Source organism: Symphalangus syndactylus, chromosome 19 (genome assembly GCF_028878055.3).
Source record: "Symphalangus syndactylus isolate Jambi chromosome 19, NHGRI_mSymSyn1-v2.1_pri, whole genome shotgun sequence".
Classification (NCBI taxonomy): Eukaryota; Metazoa; Chordata; class Mammalia; order Primates; family Hylobatidae; genus Symphalangus; species Symphalangus syndactylus.
Window position 1 is genome coordinate 79925829 of NC_072434.2, and position 16570 is coordinate 79942398.

At 40.8% G+C, this 16570-nt stretch overlaps 1 protein-coding gene across 4 annotated transcripts in view; it reads right to left on the reverse strand.

The window, feature by feature from the left end:
* Positions 1-16570, reverse strand: part of B3GALNT2 (beta-1,3-N-acetylgalactosaminyltransferase 2) — a 60670-nt gene that overhangs the window by 15248 nt on the left and 28852 nt on the right. For 3 of the 4 annotated variants that reach the window (XM_063613448.1, XM_063613447.1, XM_063613446.1), the window contains exons 6-7: positions 8325-8435; positions 3102-3180 (exon numbers count right to left, since the gene is read on the reverse strand). In XM_063613448.1, coding sequence (XP_063469518.1) covers positions 3102-3180; positions 8325-8435 — 190 coding nt within the window. Of the gene's footprint in view, positions 1-3084; positions 3181-8324; positions 8436-16570 lie in introns of those variants that run through there. The other variant, XM_063613449.1, reaches the window with a different exon arrangement.

Here is a 16570-nt window from a genome sequence, read left to right on the forward strand (position 1 = left end):
AGCACACAGATCGATCACAAAAACCATCTGTATGTCTATATACTCGCAATGAACAATCTTAAAATCAAATTAGAAAAACAATTCCACTTACAACAGCATCAAAAAGATAACATAAGTATTTAATAATTTAACAAAAGAAGTGCAAGACTTTCATACTGAAAATCAAACATCATTGAAGGAAATTTAATAAGACATGGATGTTCAGAGACTTAATACTGTTAACACGGCAGTACTCCCCAGGTTGATCCACAGATAGAATGCAATCCCTGATGGGAATGTGAACTAGTGCAACCACTATGGAAAACAGTGTGGAGATTCCTTGAGGAACTAAAGGTAGATCTACCATTTGATCCAGCAATCCCATTACTGGGTATCTACCAAAGGAAAATAAGTCATTATATGAAAAAGATACTTGCACATGCATGTTTATAGCAGCACAATTCGCAACTGCAAAAATATGGAACCAGCCCAAATGCCCATCAATCAATGAGTAAAGAAAATGTAGTATATATATATACCATGGAGTACTACTCAGCCATAAAAAGAAACAAAATAATGGCATTCACAGCACCTGCGTGGAGTTGGAGGCCATTATTCTAAGTAAAGTAACTCAGGAATGGAAATCCAAACATCGTATGTTCTCACTCATAAGTGGGAGCTAAGCTATGAGGATGCAAAGGCATAAGAATGATACAATGGACTTTGGGGACTCGGTGGGGAAAGGGTGGGAGGGGGGTAGGAATAAGACTACACACTGGTTACAGTGTACACTGCTTGGGTGATGGGTGCACCAAAATCTCAGAAATCACCACTAAAGAACTTATTCATGTACTCAAACACCACCTGCTCCCCCAAAACCAATTGAAATTAAATATATATATGCAATCCCTTAAAACATTCCAGCTAGGTTTTTTTTTTTTTTTGCACAAATTGACAAGCTGATCATAAAATTCATATGGAAGTGCAAGAGACCCAGAATAGCCAATCAAGCTTGAAAAAGAACAAGGTTGGAGGATTCACATTTCCTAATTTCTTTTTTTTTTTTTTTTTTGAGACGGAGTCTTGCTGTCACCCAGGCTGAAATGCAGTGGCAATCTCAGCTCACTGCAACCTCTGCCTCCCAGGTTCAAGCGATTCTCCTGCCTCAGCCTCTGGAGTAGCTGGGATTACAGGCGCCCGACACCATGCCTGGCTAATTTTTTTGTATTTTTAGTAGACAGGGTTTCACCATGTTGGTCAGGCTGGTGTCGAACTCCTGACCTCGTGATCCACCTGCCTCAGCCTCCCAAAGTGCTGGGATTACAGGAGTGAGCCACCGTGCCCAGCCTCCCAGTTTCAAATCTTACTAAAAAGCTACATAATCAAGACAGTGTAGTACTGGTTAAGGAAGCAGACATATAGATCAATGGAATAGAATTGAGAGTCCTGAAATAAATCCTTATATCTACAGTCATTGATTTTCAACAAATGGGTGCTGGGACAACTGGATATCCACACGCAAAAGAATGAAGTTAAACCTCTATTTCATGCCACATATGAAAATGAACATGGATCCAAGACCTACATACAAGTGCTAAAACTATAAAACTCTTGGAACTGTAAAACAAAGACACGGATCTTTGTGACTTCAAATTAGACAATGTTTCCTTACATATGACAGCAAAAACGTGACAAAATTGGACTTCATCAAAATTTACAACTTTTGTGTGTTAAAGGGCACCGTTTGCAAAGCGTGTATCTGATAAGGGACTTGTATCCAGCATATATAAAGAACTCTTACAATTCAACAATAACAAAATAATTTTACAAATGGGCAAAGGATCTGAATAGATATTTCTCTGAAGATATAAATGACTCTCTTTCCCCTCCTTTCCTCCCTTCTTCCCTCCACCCCTCCCTCCCTCACTACTTTCTCCCTCTCTCCACCCCTTCCTCCCTTCACTTCCTCCCTCCTCCTCTCTCCCTCACTTCCCACATCTAGTTCACATACCATAATAATTCACCCTTTTAACAGTGTGCAGCCTGAGCAATATGACAAAACCCTGTCTCTACAAAATATTTAATAATTAGCTGGGCACGGTGGCATGCACTTGTAGTCCCAGCTATTCAGGAGGCTGAAATGGGAAGTTCACTTGAGCCCTGGGAGGTCAAGGCTACAGTGAGCTGTGATCATGCCATTGCACTCCAGCCTGGGCAACACAGTGAGGCCTCGTCTCAAAAACAAAAAAAAGAAGAAAAACAACAAACCAAAAAAGGAAGATATACAAATGGCCAATAAGCACATGAAGAAAATGCTCAACATCATTAGTTATTATGGAAATACAAATAAAAATCACAATGAAATAACAATTTACACCCACTAGGATTGGTATATTTTAAAAGACAGACAATTTAGTAAGTGTTGACATGAATATGGAGAAACTAGAATCCTCATATACTGACTACGGAAATGTAAAATGGGCTGCTGCTTCAGAAAACAACCTGACAGTGACTCAAGTGATTAAACACACAATTATATGACCCAGGTCTTCTACTCCTAGATATTTAAAAGAAATGGAAATATATGACCACACAAAAACTTGTACCTACATGTTTACTACAGAATTATTCATACTCAAAAAGTAGAAGCAATCTAAATGTCCATCAATTAATGAATGAATAAAATAGGGTATATCGATGCAATAGAATATTATATGATCATAAAAAAGTACTGATACATACAAAATGGACAGACCTGGAAAACATGTTACAGCAAAGAAACTGACACACAGAGCACGTACTGTACATTTCCATTTATGTGAAATGTTCAAAACAGGCAAATCCGTAGAGAAAGAAAGTGCATCAGTAGTTGTTAGGGGGTGGGGGGTTGGGGAGGTAAGAATGAGGAGTAACTGCTAATGGGTGTGGGGTTTCCTTTTGGGAGGTGGAGCCGGTTGTAAAACTCTATGAATATACTAAAACCACTCAACCACTTTATAAAAGGGTGAATTTTATCTGAATAAAGTTTTTTAAAAGACAAAAAAAAAATCCTTTTCTGTCAAGTATAAAGATTAAATGTAAGAGATTCAGTGTACTTTTCAAGTTTCAACTAGCAAACTTACCCTGAACAGTATATATAAAACCACCTGCAACTCCCTCCACACCTTCCAAGAATTCATGAGGTAATGCACCCTCCCCAGCCTGAAAGGAATAAGAATGTACTCAATGATTCATTACTAAAAATACATTGATCATATTTTAAAATCAATTTGACAAAAATCATAATATGACTCCACTTGCAGCAGATAAATGCATCTAAGATGCTGGTGCACTAGAGGCTTATAATATCAGGATGACATACGGTATTCTACTATTTTTGTTATCTAATTACAATACTAAAGATAAGATATACCCAACATTCCATAAGGTGTTCAGAATTGCAACTTACATAGAATCACGTTTATGTACTTGCTACTCTAGTAGTACAAAAAGCAATTGATTTTACATCCCAACCCCACCACTTAAAAAAATATGTATTACGACCTTTGATTTTTTGGAAACTAAAAATTCTCATGAGTTCAAATACATCTTGGCACGCTTTAAAGTTAAGGGACTATGCAGAGAAAGGCTCAAAATCAATAGTCTGTCCCAAATATTCAAATTGAACTCTACTGAATATTGATTTAAAAAAAATTTTTTTTAATTTTTAATTTTTTTTCTTTCTTTTTTTTTTTTTTTAAATAACAGGGTTTTACCATATTGGTCAGGCTGGTCTCGAACTCCTGACCTCAGGTGATCCACCTGCCTCAGCCTCCCAAAGTGCTGGGATTACAGGCGTGAGCCACCGCACCTGGCCTAATTTCATTTTACAGACAGGGTTTCACTCTGATGCTCAGGCTGAGTGCAGTGGTGCAATGATATCTCATTCTAGCCTTGAACATACAATCTTCCCACCTCAGCCTCACAAGCAGCTGGCACTACAGGTCTGCGCCACCATGCCCAGCTAATATTTATAAATTTTTTGTAGAGAAGAGGTCTCACTGTGTTGCCCAGGCTGGTCTTGAACTCCTGGGCTCAAGCGATCCTCCCGCCTCGGTCTCCCAAAGTGCTGGGATTACAGGTGTGGACCACTGTGCCCAGCCTGTTGATGTTGTTGAAGGTGCCTAAGCCTATTGTGACAGCAGCCAATGATAGTCCTTTCTACCTCTTAGAATGGAGAGTCTTTTATTATTAAAGAGTTATCTCTCTTCAAAAGTTACCCAATGGCCTTACTCAGAGTGAGCTGTTTTCTTCTGTATACACTAAACCACTATGGTACATCTACCAGAGTACTGTCTGGCTGTTGTGGGCTAGATCAGAGAGAGTCCATATTCAGTGTATTTACAGTATTTTTTCTACACCTTCATTTAATCAAGAGAGCTACTGCTTGGCTATTCTTAAACAGATCTTTTCAGAGTTGTACTGTACAAAGCAATGTCTTAAGGCCAGTAGAACAAGTAATCTAAGGTCACTGTAGTAACTTGTCATTTAATTTAAAATATGTTTGTAGGCCAGGTGCAGTGGCTCACACCTGTACTCCCAGCACTTTGGGAGGCGGAGGCGGGTGGATCATGAAGACAAGACATCAAGACCATCCTAGCTAATATGGTGAAACCCTGTCTCTACTAAAAATACAAAAAAATTAGCTAGGCATGGTGGTGTGTGCCTATAATCCCAGCTACTCTGGAGGCTGAGGCAGGAGTATCACTTGAACCTGGGAGAAGGAGACTGCAGTGAGCCAAGATCATGCCACTGTACTCCAGCCTGGGTGACAGAGTGAGAGTCCATCTCAAAAAAATAAAATAAAACAAGTTTGTAGCCAAATGTGAAAATTACTAAAGGTGCATGCTATAGATTCCAACCTTGCAGTTCCATAAAAGACTGTATATGCTTTATTTGTTATTTATTTATTGACTTTTTTTTTTTTTTTGAGATGAAGTCTTGCTCTTGTCCCCCAGGCTGGAGTGCAATGGCGCGATTTCAGCTCACTGCAACATCTGCCTCCCGGCTTCAAGCGATTCTCTTGCCTCAGCCTCCTGAGTAGCTGAGATTACAGTCGCCTGCCAGCATGCCTGGCTAATTTTTGTATTTTTAGTAGAGATGGAGTTTCACCATGTTGGCCAGGCTGGTCTCGAACTCCTGACCTCAGGTGATCTGCCTGCCTCGGCCTCCTAAAGTGCTGGGATTACAGGTGTGAGCCACCGTGCCCGGCCTACTTAGTTACTTTTTTGAGACGGAGTTTCGCTCTTGTCACCCAGGCTGGAGTGCAATAGCGTGATCTTGGCTCACTGCAACCTCCACCCTCCCGGGTTCAAGAGATTCTCCTTCCTCAGCCTCTTGAGTAGCTGGGATTACAGGCATTAGCCACCACGCCTGGCTAATTTTTGTATTTTTAGTAGAGACGGGGTTTCACCATGTTAGTCAGGCTGGTCTCGAACTCCTGACCTCAGGTGATCTGCCCAACTCGGCCTCCCAAAATGCTGGGATTACAGGCGTAAGCCACAGCACCCAGCCTATGCTTTATTTTTTATTGTATATTTCTATATTGTTTTGGCTTTAGAACTCAATAGTAATTTGTTTATTAACTTCTCTCTAAAAGGTCGCAACTTGGCTTTTTGCCTTTAAAATTTTTCTGACATCACTTGCTGGCAAGGGAATAAAACTTAGTGAAAACTCTCAGCTGTACACATTTGTCATGAAAATCTTAATTTGAACCTGGGGTTTCTTAGCGTAGGCTTTAAAAAGTTATCTGGTTTTGTTTTTGTTTTTTTAGGTTAACTGTATGTTTAAGCTATCTTTAGCCCTCTATAATAATTTTTACTCCCAAAGCAGATCATTTGAGTCTTTACATTTGAACCTAGTTCTCAACTCAGAAACCTTTTTCTTTTTTTTTTTTTTTTTTTTTTTGCGGCGGAGTCTCGCTCTGTAGCCAGGCTGGAGTGCAGTGGCGCGATCTCGGCTCACGGCAACCTCCACCTCCTGGATTCAAGCAATTTTCCTGCCTCAGCCTTCTGAGTAGCTGGGACTACAGGCACCCGCCACCACGCCCAGCTAATTTTTGTATTTTTAGTAGAGACGGGGTTTCACCATGTTGGCCAGGCTGGTCTTGATCTCTTGACCTCGTGATCCTCCCACCTCAGTCTCCCAAAGTGCTGGGATTACAGGCGTGAGCCACTGCGCCTGGCCAACTTATTTCTTTTAGCATAACCAATACTATAGAATTTCGGCATATGCTGGGTATTTTAAAGTTTCATAAATAGAAAAGGAGGCAAGATAGTAAAGGTATTTATTTGCCTTGTAAAATAAGGAAAGAAAAATGTCATAATTCCATAAAACTTTCTATTTTCAGTAAAAAATTTTTCATAAGACTTAAAATGAACTTTAGTAAACAAGTGGTGTGCTTACTAAAATAAACACCATCTTTATTGTCTTCCATTTACTTTGTGAAATTTACCTGTCATAATAAACCCTAAATCCTAAACATGAATGAAATCCTAAACATGGCCTACAAATCTAAATGTGTAACTACAAATGAATCTATGGGTCTATTTGTTTAATGTCTTTCTCCGTCACTGGACTGTAAGTTCCACTGTGGGCCACCAATATGTCTATTTTACCCTGCCATTGTTTCTGCCTTAGAACAGGTATACAGTAAATGTTTTTTGAATGAGTAATAACATATCATATATTCAACTCAGAAATTAATCCATGTAAATGAGGTTAATATTCATTCACTAAGCTTGTGAATTTAAATGCCAAGTACATTCCTAATCATTGGACAGGAGAGCGAGGAGAATAAAAGATTGTCTATGATTCCACCATACACAGCATTTGTTTACTAAAGTTCATTTTAAGTCTCATATACCTTCTTTATTGTCCTACATTTACTTTGAGAAATTCACCTGTCAAACTGTTTTAAATTTAAAGCAAAGCTGAATGAGAAATATGAGAGTCAGAAATCCCAGAGTTGCTTCAGCAAAATAAATGAAAGTACTCAATATTATTTTCTATTTTGTTTTGTTTTGTTTTGAGATGGACTCTCGCTCTGTTGCCCAGGTTGGAGTGCAGTGGCATGACCTTGGCTCACCGCAACCTCCACCTCTGGGGTTCAAGCGATCCTGCCACCTCAGCCTCCGGAGTAGCTAGGATTACAGGCATGTGCCACCATGCCCAGCTAATTTTTTTTTTTTTGTATTTTTAGTAGAGACGGGGTTTCACCATGTTGGCCAGGCTGGTCTTGACCTCCTGACCTCCAGTGGTCCACCCACCTTAGCCTCCCAAAGTGCTGGGATTACAGGCATAAGCCAGCACACCCCGCCTTATTTTCCAATATTTTTATCTATAGTACTTTGGTTTTTGTTTTGTTTTGTTTTGTTTTTTTGAGACAGAGTCTCACTCTGCCACCCAGGCTGGAGTGCAGTGGCGTGATCTCAGCTCACTGAAACTTTTGCCTCCTAGGTTTCAAGCAATTCTCATGCTTCAGCCATCTGAGTAGCTGGGATTCCAGGCATGCGCCACCACGCCTGGCTAAGTTTTTGTATTTTTAGTACAGACGGGGTCTTGCTATGTTGCCCAGGCCAGTGTTAAACTCCTGGCCTCAAGTGATCCACCTGCCTCGGCCTCCTAAAGTTCTGGGATTATTGGCATGAGCCACCGCGCCTGGCTATCTATAGTATTTTAACTAAGATTTTATTTTCAAGGTGAGATAGTCAATACTCTGAATACTACTGAGCAAGTGTTCTAGAATGCTAACTTAAAAATTACTGAGAAATAGGCCAGGCACAGTGGCTCATGCCTGTAATACAGCACTTTGGGAAGCGTAGGTGGGTGGATCACTTGAGCTCAGAAGTTTGCAACCAGCCTAGGCAACATGGTGAAACCTCATCTCTACAAAAAAACACAAAAAATTAGCTGGGTGTGGTGGTGCACACCGGTAGTCCCAGCTACGTGGGAGGATTGTTTAAGCCAGGAGGTGGAGGCTGCAGTGAGCTGTGATCGTGCTACTGCATCCCAGCCTGGGAAACAGAGTGAGACCCTCTCAAAAAAAAAGAGAAGTAAAATATTGCACTTTAAAAATGCACCAATCCTAAGGCAAAACTATAAACTCACTAACGCTGGAGTTACATGATCATATTTGAGTTTTTGCCTTTACTATGAAGACAACAACATTTGCTACTATGTATGTTGTAAAACACACAAGAATCATTGCTCCAAGCTGCCTGGGCTCTAAGGTAAATTTTAGAACACTTTTATGTATTAAAAAGAAGCTAAAATATGCAATTAAACCTTAAAAAAAAATGACTTACTGTAATGACTCTGAGAACTCCCCCTCCATCATTCACTGTCACTTTGTGGAGATTTCTTGACACAAGGCCGTGGAGGTCTTGGCTCTCCCACACGATTGTACCTTCAAAGCTCTTTTGTGGAAAGATGAACAGTGAGTCAGTTTCCTTATTGCTGTCATTTAGTTTTTAAGTATGTTTTCAGGTAAGATTTTTAGAGAAAATTTTTTCCCAAAACATATCATTTAAAATTTTCACCCCCTAACTCTGACATACCACTGTTAGCGTTTGGTGTATATCTTTGACTGTTTTTTCCATGCACATATAAAAAAACAGTTACAAAGAGTATATAGACAATTTTGCATAGTGCTGTTTGCCATTTCCCATTGTATCAAAAGCATTTCCTTATGTTGTTGCAGCTGTCACAACCACTCTTCCTCATGTGTGTATAACATCCCAATGAGCAGATACATCCTGATTTACTCATTTTCCCCTACTATTAGACATTTGGTTGCTACTAAATGTCTACTAAAATATCTACTAAGTATCTACTAAAATAATGTAGGCATGTTTTGGTGTACATGTTTATTTATCCCTAACAATTTGTTTTTTTACTTAAATTCCCAGAGGTGAAATTACTGGGACAAGAAAGAGGTATCTTTTGTGGATTTTGGTATACACCGCCAACTGCTTTTTTAAAGCAATTTTTACTAATTTATAGGGTTATCAGCAATGTATGAGAATGACAACTGCACCGTATTCTCCCTGGTATGGGATACTAGTAAAAAAAAAGTTTAACCTAATATACTAGATTTTTACAAAATGAGTCCTCATTTAGTTGGTTTTATTTTTCATTTTTTGACACAGAGCCTCGCTCTGCCACCCAGGCTGGAGTGCTATGGTGCGATCTCGGCTCACTGCAACCTTCATTCTCCAAGTTTAAGCGATTCTCTTGCCTCAGCCTCCCGAGTACCTGGGATTACAGGCGCTCACCATCACGCCCGGTTAATTTTGGGATATTTAGTAGAGATGGGGTTTCGCCATGTTGGCCAGGCTGGTCTGGAACTCCTGACCTCAAGTGATCTGCCCGCCTTGGCCTCCCAAATTGCTGGGATTACAGGCATGAGCCACGGCGCCCTGCCTGAATTAAAAAAAAAAAAAAAAATGATTGGCTTAGTTGGATTTCTGATTCCTAGTGATGTTTATGAATTGCATGTTCTCTTCTGAGGACTGCCTTATCATGCTGCTTTGCCATCTGCCCTCTGAGTTTTCTATTTTTCTTATTCATCTATGCAAGCTTTTAACAGAGTAATTATCTTAATCCTGTGCACATTTTATATGCTAAAATAGTTTTTCATTTGCTACTTAATGTTATTTTTGAAATTCAGAAGTCCATAAATTTTACCTTGGCAAATCTCACAAACTTTTCCTTTGTGATTATTACTATTAAATTCTGAGCTTAGAGAGCTATGTCCCCGTCCCAAGGTCTGATATACATTGAAATCTTAAATGTCTTCTAATTTCTCCATGATCCCATTTTTAATTCTGTGCACAGCTGGCTCCTTAGTCCTGCTCAGGTCTCAGCTCCACTACCTTCTCCTCTGAGAGGCTTTCTCCAGATGTCTTCCAGAAGGCTCCAACTCCCAACTTCTATCACATCCACCTGTTTTATCTTCTTAATACCATTTATCACTCTGATATTTCTTATTTATTTTATTATTAAACTAACTGCCCCTATAGAAGACAAACACCTTGAGAACAGGAAGGAGCTTGCCTGATCAACCACTGCATCCCCAGCATCAAGCCCAGCCTGACATGACTGACAACTCAAAATGTTTGCTGAATAAATAATGTTGAACTAAAAATAAACTAGAATTGACTATAGTATAGAGGATTAAATGAAAGTATAGCTCTAATACTCTAAAAACTTTCATGTTAAAATGAAGAGATAAAGTACTTAACAATAATGTCTCATTTTAGCCAGCAGTATAGGGAAACCATACAAAATTCAATTTGTCTGATAAGCTAGGTCAGTGGTTTATAAACATTTTTTTCCCTCTGTACAGACTGATAAAACTTTTTCTTTTTTTATTTTTATTTTTTTGAGACGGAGTCTCACTCTGTAGCCCAGGCTGGAGTGCAGTGGCATGATCTCTGCTCACTGCAAACCCCGCCTCCCAGGTCCTGGTTCAAGTGATTCTCCTGCCTCAGCCTCCCAAGTAGCTGGGATTACAGGAACGCGCCACCATGCCCAGCTAATTTTTGTATTTTCAGTAGAGATGGGGTTTCACCATGTTGGCCAGGCTGGTCTTGAACTCCTGACCTAGTGATCTGCCTGCCTCGGCCTCCCAAAGTGCTAGGATTACAGGCATGAGCCACCGCACCCGGCCCAACCTTTCCCTTCCTTTTTTTTTTTTTTTTTTTTTAAAGAAATACTTTTTTCTGGAGTGCAGTGGTGCGATCTCAGCTCACTGCAACTTCCGCCTCTGGGTTCAAGTGATTCTCCTGCCTCGGCCTCCAGAGTAGCTGGGACTATAGGTGCACGCCATCACATCTGGCTAATTTTTGTATTTTTAGTAGAGACAGGGTTTCACCATGTTGGTCAGGCTGGTCTCAAACTCCTGACCTCTAGTGATCTGGCTGCGTAGGCCTCCTAAAGTGCTGGGGTTACAGGCGTAAGCCACCACACCCGGCCCCAGAGGAAACAACATTTCTAATAATTGGGAAGAACTGTATGATTGAAGCTTAATTAGTAACATCAATATTTTAAGACAACGTATTATCAAACATATCAACAGGCCAGTATAGGAAGATTGGATTAAGAGGAAAATTTTGGCAATGTAGCAATATCAAAGGGGAGAAAGATGCAATAACTGGAAGATAAAAAGCATTTTGGGCCAGGTGCAGTGGCTCACACCTATAATCCCAGCACTCTGAGAGGTCAAGGCGGGCGAATCACCTGAGGTTGGAAGTTCATCGATTATAGAACAGGCTCCTCTAGAGGGATGTGAAGCACAGCCAGGTCCCTTGAGTTTTAAGCTGTTGCTTGTAGTGTTCTGGCGAGCAGTTTTGTTAGTTCAGCTGTTGAAGTTTAGGGCTAAGCATAGTGGGGTATCTAATCCCAGTTTGGATCTTAGCTATTGTGTATTCAGAGCTATTAAAGCCACTTTAAGACCAGCCTGACCAACATGAAGAAACTCCGTCTCTACTAAAAATACAAAAAATTAGCTGGGCGTGGTGGCACATGCCTGTAATCCCAGCTACTTGGGAGTCTGAGGCAGGAGAATCTCTTGAACCCAGGAGGCAGAGGTTATGGTGAACTGAGATCACACCATTGCACTCCAGCCTGGGCAACAAGAGCGAAACTCCATTTCAAAAAAAAAAAGCATTTAGGTCACATTCTACCTAGATAAAATAGCATTCTAAAACACCCACTCTTCCGCTGTTGTAATTAAGTTCGATGCCCAAATCTAGCACAGTTCAGATTTAGCTTTTTAGGTACCTTGACAAACTAAATAGGAGGTTCCTAGATAGGGGACCTGGGCATTGAAATCACTTGAATGAGCCAAGAGGATTAAAGATGAATGAACTGACATTTTGGTTTACGCAGTGATTTTCTGTGAATTTACACATCAGTAAGAATCTGATAATCTCTAAGTGAACTGGAAGGTCAGTGTTAGGACCTGTTGCTAAGTCCCAGGCCTCTTGATGATATAGTTTGGATATACGGCCCCTCCAAATCTCATTTTGAAGTGTGACCCCCCAACGCTGGAGGTAGGGCCTAGTAGGAGGTGTTTGAGTCATGGGAATTGATCCCTCAAGAATGGTTTGACTCCTTCCCTGCAGTAATGAGTGAGTTCTTGCTCTATTTATATTCAAGAGCTGGTTTTTTAAAAGAGCCTGGCATCTCTCTCTTGTTCCCTCTCTCACCATGTGACATGCTTACTCCCCCCCTTCGCCTTCCACTATGAGTGGAAGCTTCCTGAGGCCTTCACCAGAAGCAGATGCTGGTGCCATGTTTCTTTTCTTTTCTTTCTTTTTTTTTTTTAGATGCAGTCTCGCTGTTGCCCAGGCTGGAGTGCAGTGGCACAATCTCTGCTCACTGCAACCTCCATCTCCCAGGTTCAAGTGATTTTTGTGCTTCAGCCTCCTGAGTAGCTGGGATTACAGGCATACACTACCACACGCAGCTAATTTTTGTATTTTTAGTAGAGATGGAGTTTCACCATGTTGGCCAGAGGCTGGTCTCAAACTCCTGACCTAAGGATATCTGCCCGCCTCAGCCTCCCAAAGCCCTGGGGTTACAGGCATGAGCCACCGTGCCCAGCTGCCATGCTTCTTGTATAGCCTGCAGACCTACGAGCCAAATAAACCTCTTTTCTCTATAGATTACCCAGCCTCAGGTATTCCTTTGTAGAAACACTAAATGGACTAATATGCTTGACCACATGAACACATGCTTTGTGTTAATCATGTCTCTTTCTCCTTGCAACAACCACCTCTTGCCCTTGGTATACTCTATTTTCTTCTAAAACTTTAACAGTGATAGAGTTTGTAAGGACTGATAGCATATATACTTAGGATAAGGAACTGATATGACTTGGTGAGTACCTGGACATGAGAGTTAGGATAACTCTCATGATTCTGGTCTAGATGACTTGAGGAAAAGGAGATGGTTACCCAAGATTAAAAATACAGGCGATGAGAACAGGTGGGATGGAGACAATGTTACCATTAGAATGCCCATGGAACATTCAAGTGGAGAAGTTCAGAAGGCAGCTCAAAGCATGTCTGGAGTTCACAAGAGATGCTGGGGCTGTAATTATAGATTTAACAGCCTTCAGCATACAGGCAGTAATGAATGAAATTCCCTGGGAAGAATAAGTAAAATAAAACAGAAGGCTAGGTAGCAAATCCTAACGATTAATATTTAAGAGGAAAGCAAAAAGGAAATAATGAATCATACCAAAAGTAAAAACTATAGTGACCAGATAAAAATCCTCACCTTGAAACTACAAATCTAGAAAAGATGATAAAACGAGTAATTCTCTGTACTGTCCATTCAATTGACATGACATGTGACATGCTATTTCACAGTGGGTCCTTCCTGGCACCCAACTCCATTTGTCTGTGACTAGGCTATGATACAACAAACAAATTCAATGAATAATTGAATAGTTACCAGAAAAATTCCCTAGTCCCCCCAAATCATCTTGACTTATTCATGGAACTTAACCCATCAGATGTTTTACTACTAAGCAAGGAAGAAGCTTTATCTTCCACCTGTCTCCTATACCTGTTTCTGCTCCACAACACAGTTTAATTTCTATTCCTCACCTCTGCTCTCATATACCTACTTTTTATTCTGATGTAAGGCAATTACGAAGCCAGGTATCTCTTAAGATCCAAAACAACTTCTTTATGGCAATTCCCTGCTAAGATCATAAAAACCAAAATAAAAGTTGGGAAAAAATAGCATGATACAGGTTGGAAAAATGAGATATCATATGTATCTCTCCCATAACATAAGCAAGCTGTCTGTTAACTCCTTTCACACATCAATTCTTTTCCATAAAGCTTCAAATTTCTCATCCAAACAACAGAGTAGCTTAAATATATACAGAATTTCTGTGCCTATAAACATTAACAACTTCTTGTGGATTGGAGAAATGACTATATATAAAGAATTTCAACCTTCATAAAAAATAAGGATATAGGCCGGGCACGGTGGCTCACACCTGTAATCCCAGCACTTTGGGAGGCCGAGGCGGGTGGATCACCTGAGGTCAGGAGTTCAAAACCAGCCTGGCCAACATGGTGATACTCTGTCTCTATTAAAAATACAAAAATTAGCCAGGTGTGGTGGCAGGCACTCGTAATCCCAGCTATTCAGAAGGCTGAGGTAGGAGAATCATTTGAACCTGGGAGGTGGAGGTTGCAGTGAGCCGAGATTGAGCCATTGCACTCCAGCCTGGGCAACAGGAGTGAAACTCTGTCTAAGGATATAAGTGTCCATAATGCTAACAATAATGTTGCTAGTGACTCAGGTGAACAAAAATAGTCTGCTTTTTACTGAAATTAGTTTCAGGTTCCAACTGTACCATTAAGGACAACATAAAATAGAGACATAATTTTTTTTTTTTTTTTTGAGACAGGGTCTTGCTCTGTCTCTGTCACTCAGGCTGGAGTGCAGTGGTGTGATCTTGGCTCACTACAACCTCTGCCTCCCGGGTTCAAGTGATTCTCCTGCCTCAGCCTTCTGGGTAGCTGGGACTACAGGCATGCGCTACCACACCTGGCTAATTTTTTGTATTTTTAGTAGAGATGGGGTTTCACCGTGTTAGCCAGGATGGTCTGGATTTCCTGACCTCGTGATCCACCCGCCTCGGCCTCCTAAAGTGCTGGGATTACAGATGTGAGCCACCACGCCCGGCCAAAACATAAATATTTTAAGAGAAACACACAGTAGTCTTCACTTGTGAAGAATCACTTGTGACGCCCACTGAGATTTATGCTTTAGTGAGCTACACAATGAAAACCTTACAGGCGACCTGCTTACTGGACAAGCTATACTGCTGACATGTAACTCCAGGCAATCACCAAGGGTGGAGGGAGTAAGATGATGAACTTCCTTTCGCAAATGGAATACACTACCTATTTCTCTTCTGTTACTCTTTGCTGATGATATGCCAGCAAACAATCACTATCATTTTTCTGAGCAAATAAACCCAATCAGCCTTGATGCAGCAAAAAAAAGTATTTAAAATTAAATGTATTTTCAACAAAAATAGAATTTTGTACAACAGGAGAGAATTTTTTTAATTGCTAAAAGTTTATTTTTTCTATTTTATAAAGCTAATATATGTTTATTATGGAACACTTAGATAAACAAAAAGAAGAAAATTAAAATCATCCATAATCTTAGCTCCCCACCAGGTATAGCCACTATTAAATAATTGCTTGCTTTTTGTGTGTGTGGTTATTTTTGTTGTTTGAATAGGGACTGGGTTTCATCAAGTTGCCCAGGCTGGTCATCTCAAACTCATGGGCTCAATGATCTGCCCGCCTTGGCCTCCCAAAGTGCTGAGAGGATAAGCCTGAGACACCACACCTGGCCTGCTTGTTTTTAAAAGAAAAAAATATTATACAAAATTAATAAAAGTAATAAAACCAAGTCTATTTAGCCTAAAGCCTGAAGGGAGATAAAAAGCACAAGGCTATAATCATTAAAACTCTTAATAAGTAGACCTGGTGGCCAGGTGCAGTGGCTCATGCCTGTAATCCCAGCACTTTGGGAGGCCAAGGCAGGCGGGCAGATCACGAGATCAGGAGATCAAGACCATCCTGGCTAACACGGTGAAACTCCATCTCTACTAAAAATACAAAAAATTAGCAAGGCGTGATGGCACACACCTATAGTACCAGCTACTCAGGAGGCTGAGGCAGGAGAATTGCTTGAACCCAGGAGGTGGAGGTTGCAGTGAGCCGAGATCGCGCCACTGCACTCCCGCCTGAGTGACAGAGCAAGACTCCGTTTCTAAACAAACAAACAAACAAACAAACAAACAAACAAACTAGACCAGGTGTGGTGGCTCAAGCCTGTAATCCTAGACCTTTGGGAGGTGAGAGGATTGCTTGAGGCCAGAAGTTCAAGACCAGCCTGCCAACATAGCGACACACCCGTCTGCACAAGAAATAAAAAATTTAGGCCAGGCGTGGTGGCTCATGGCTGTAATCTCAGCACTTTGGGAGGCCAAGGTAGGTGGATCACCTGGGGTCAGGAGTTCAAGACCAGCCTGGCCAACATGGTGAAACCTTGTCTCTACTAAAAAATACAAAAATTAGCCAGTGTGGTGGCATGTGCCTGTAATCCCAGCTACTTGAGAGGCTGGGGCAGGAGAATCACTTGAACATGGGAGGCAGAGGTTGCAGTGAGCCAGGATCATGCCAGTGCACTCCAGCCTGGGTGACAGAGCAAAACGCTGTCTCAAAAAAAAAAAAAAAAAAAAAAAAAAAGATATAAAAAATTTAACTGGGCGTGGTGGCAGGTGCCTGTAGTCCCAGCTACTCATGAGGTTGAGGTAGGAGGATCATTTGAGCCCAGATGGTTGAGGCTGCAGTGAGCTATGATCATGCCACTGGACTCCTGCCTGGGCAGCAGAGCCAGAGCCTGTCTCAAAAAAATAAATAAGTAAATAAAAATTAGGGGGAAAAAAAGTCCTAATAACTACAAAGGTAACTCACTATTTTGGCTGAGTACTTCCCATCAT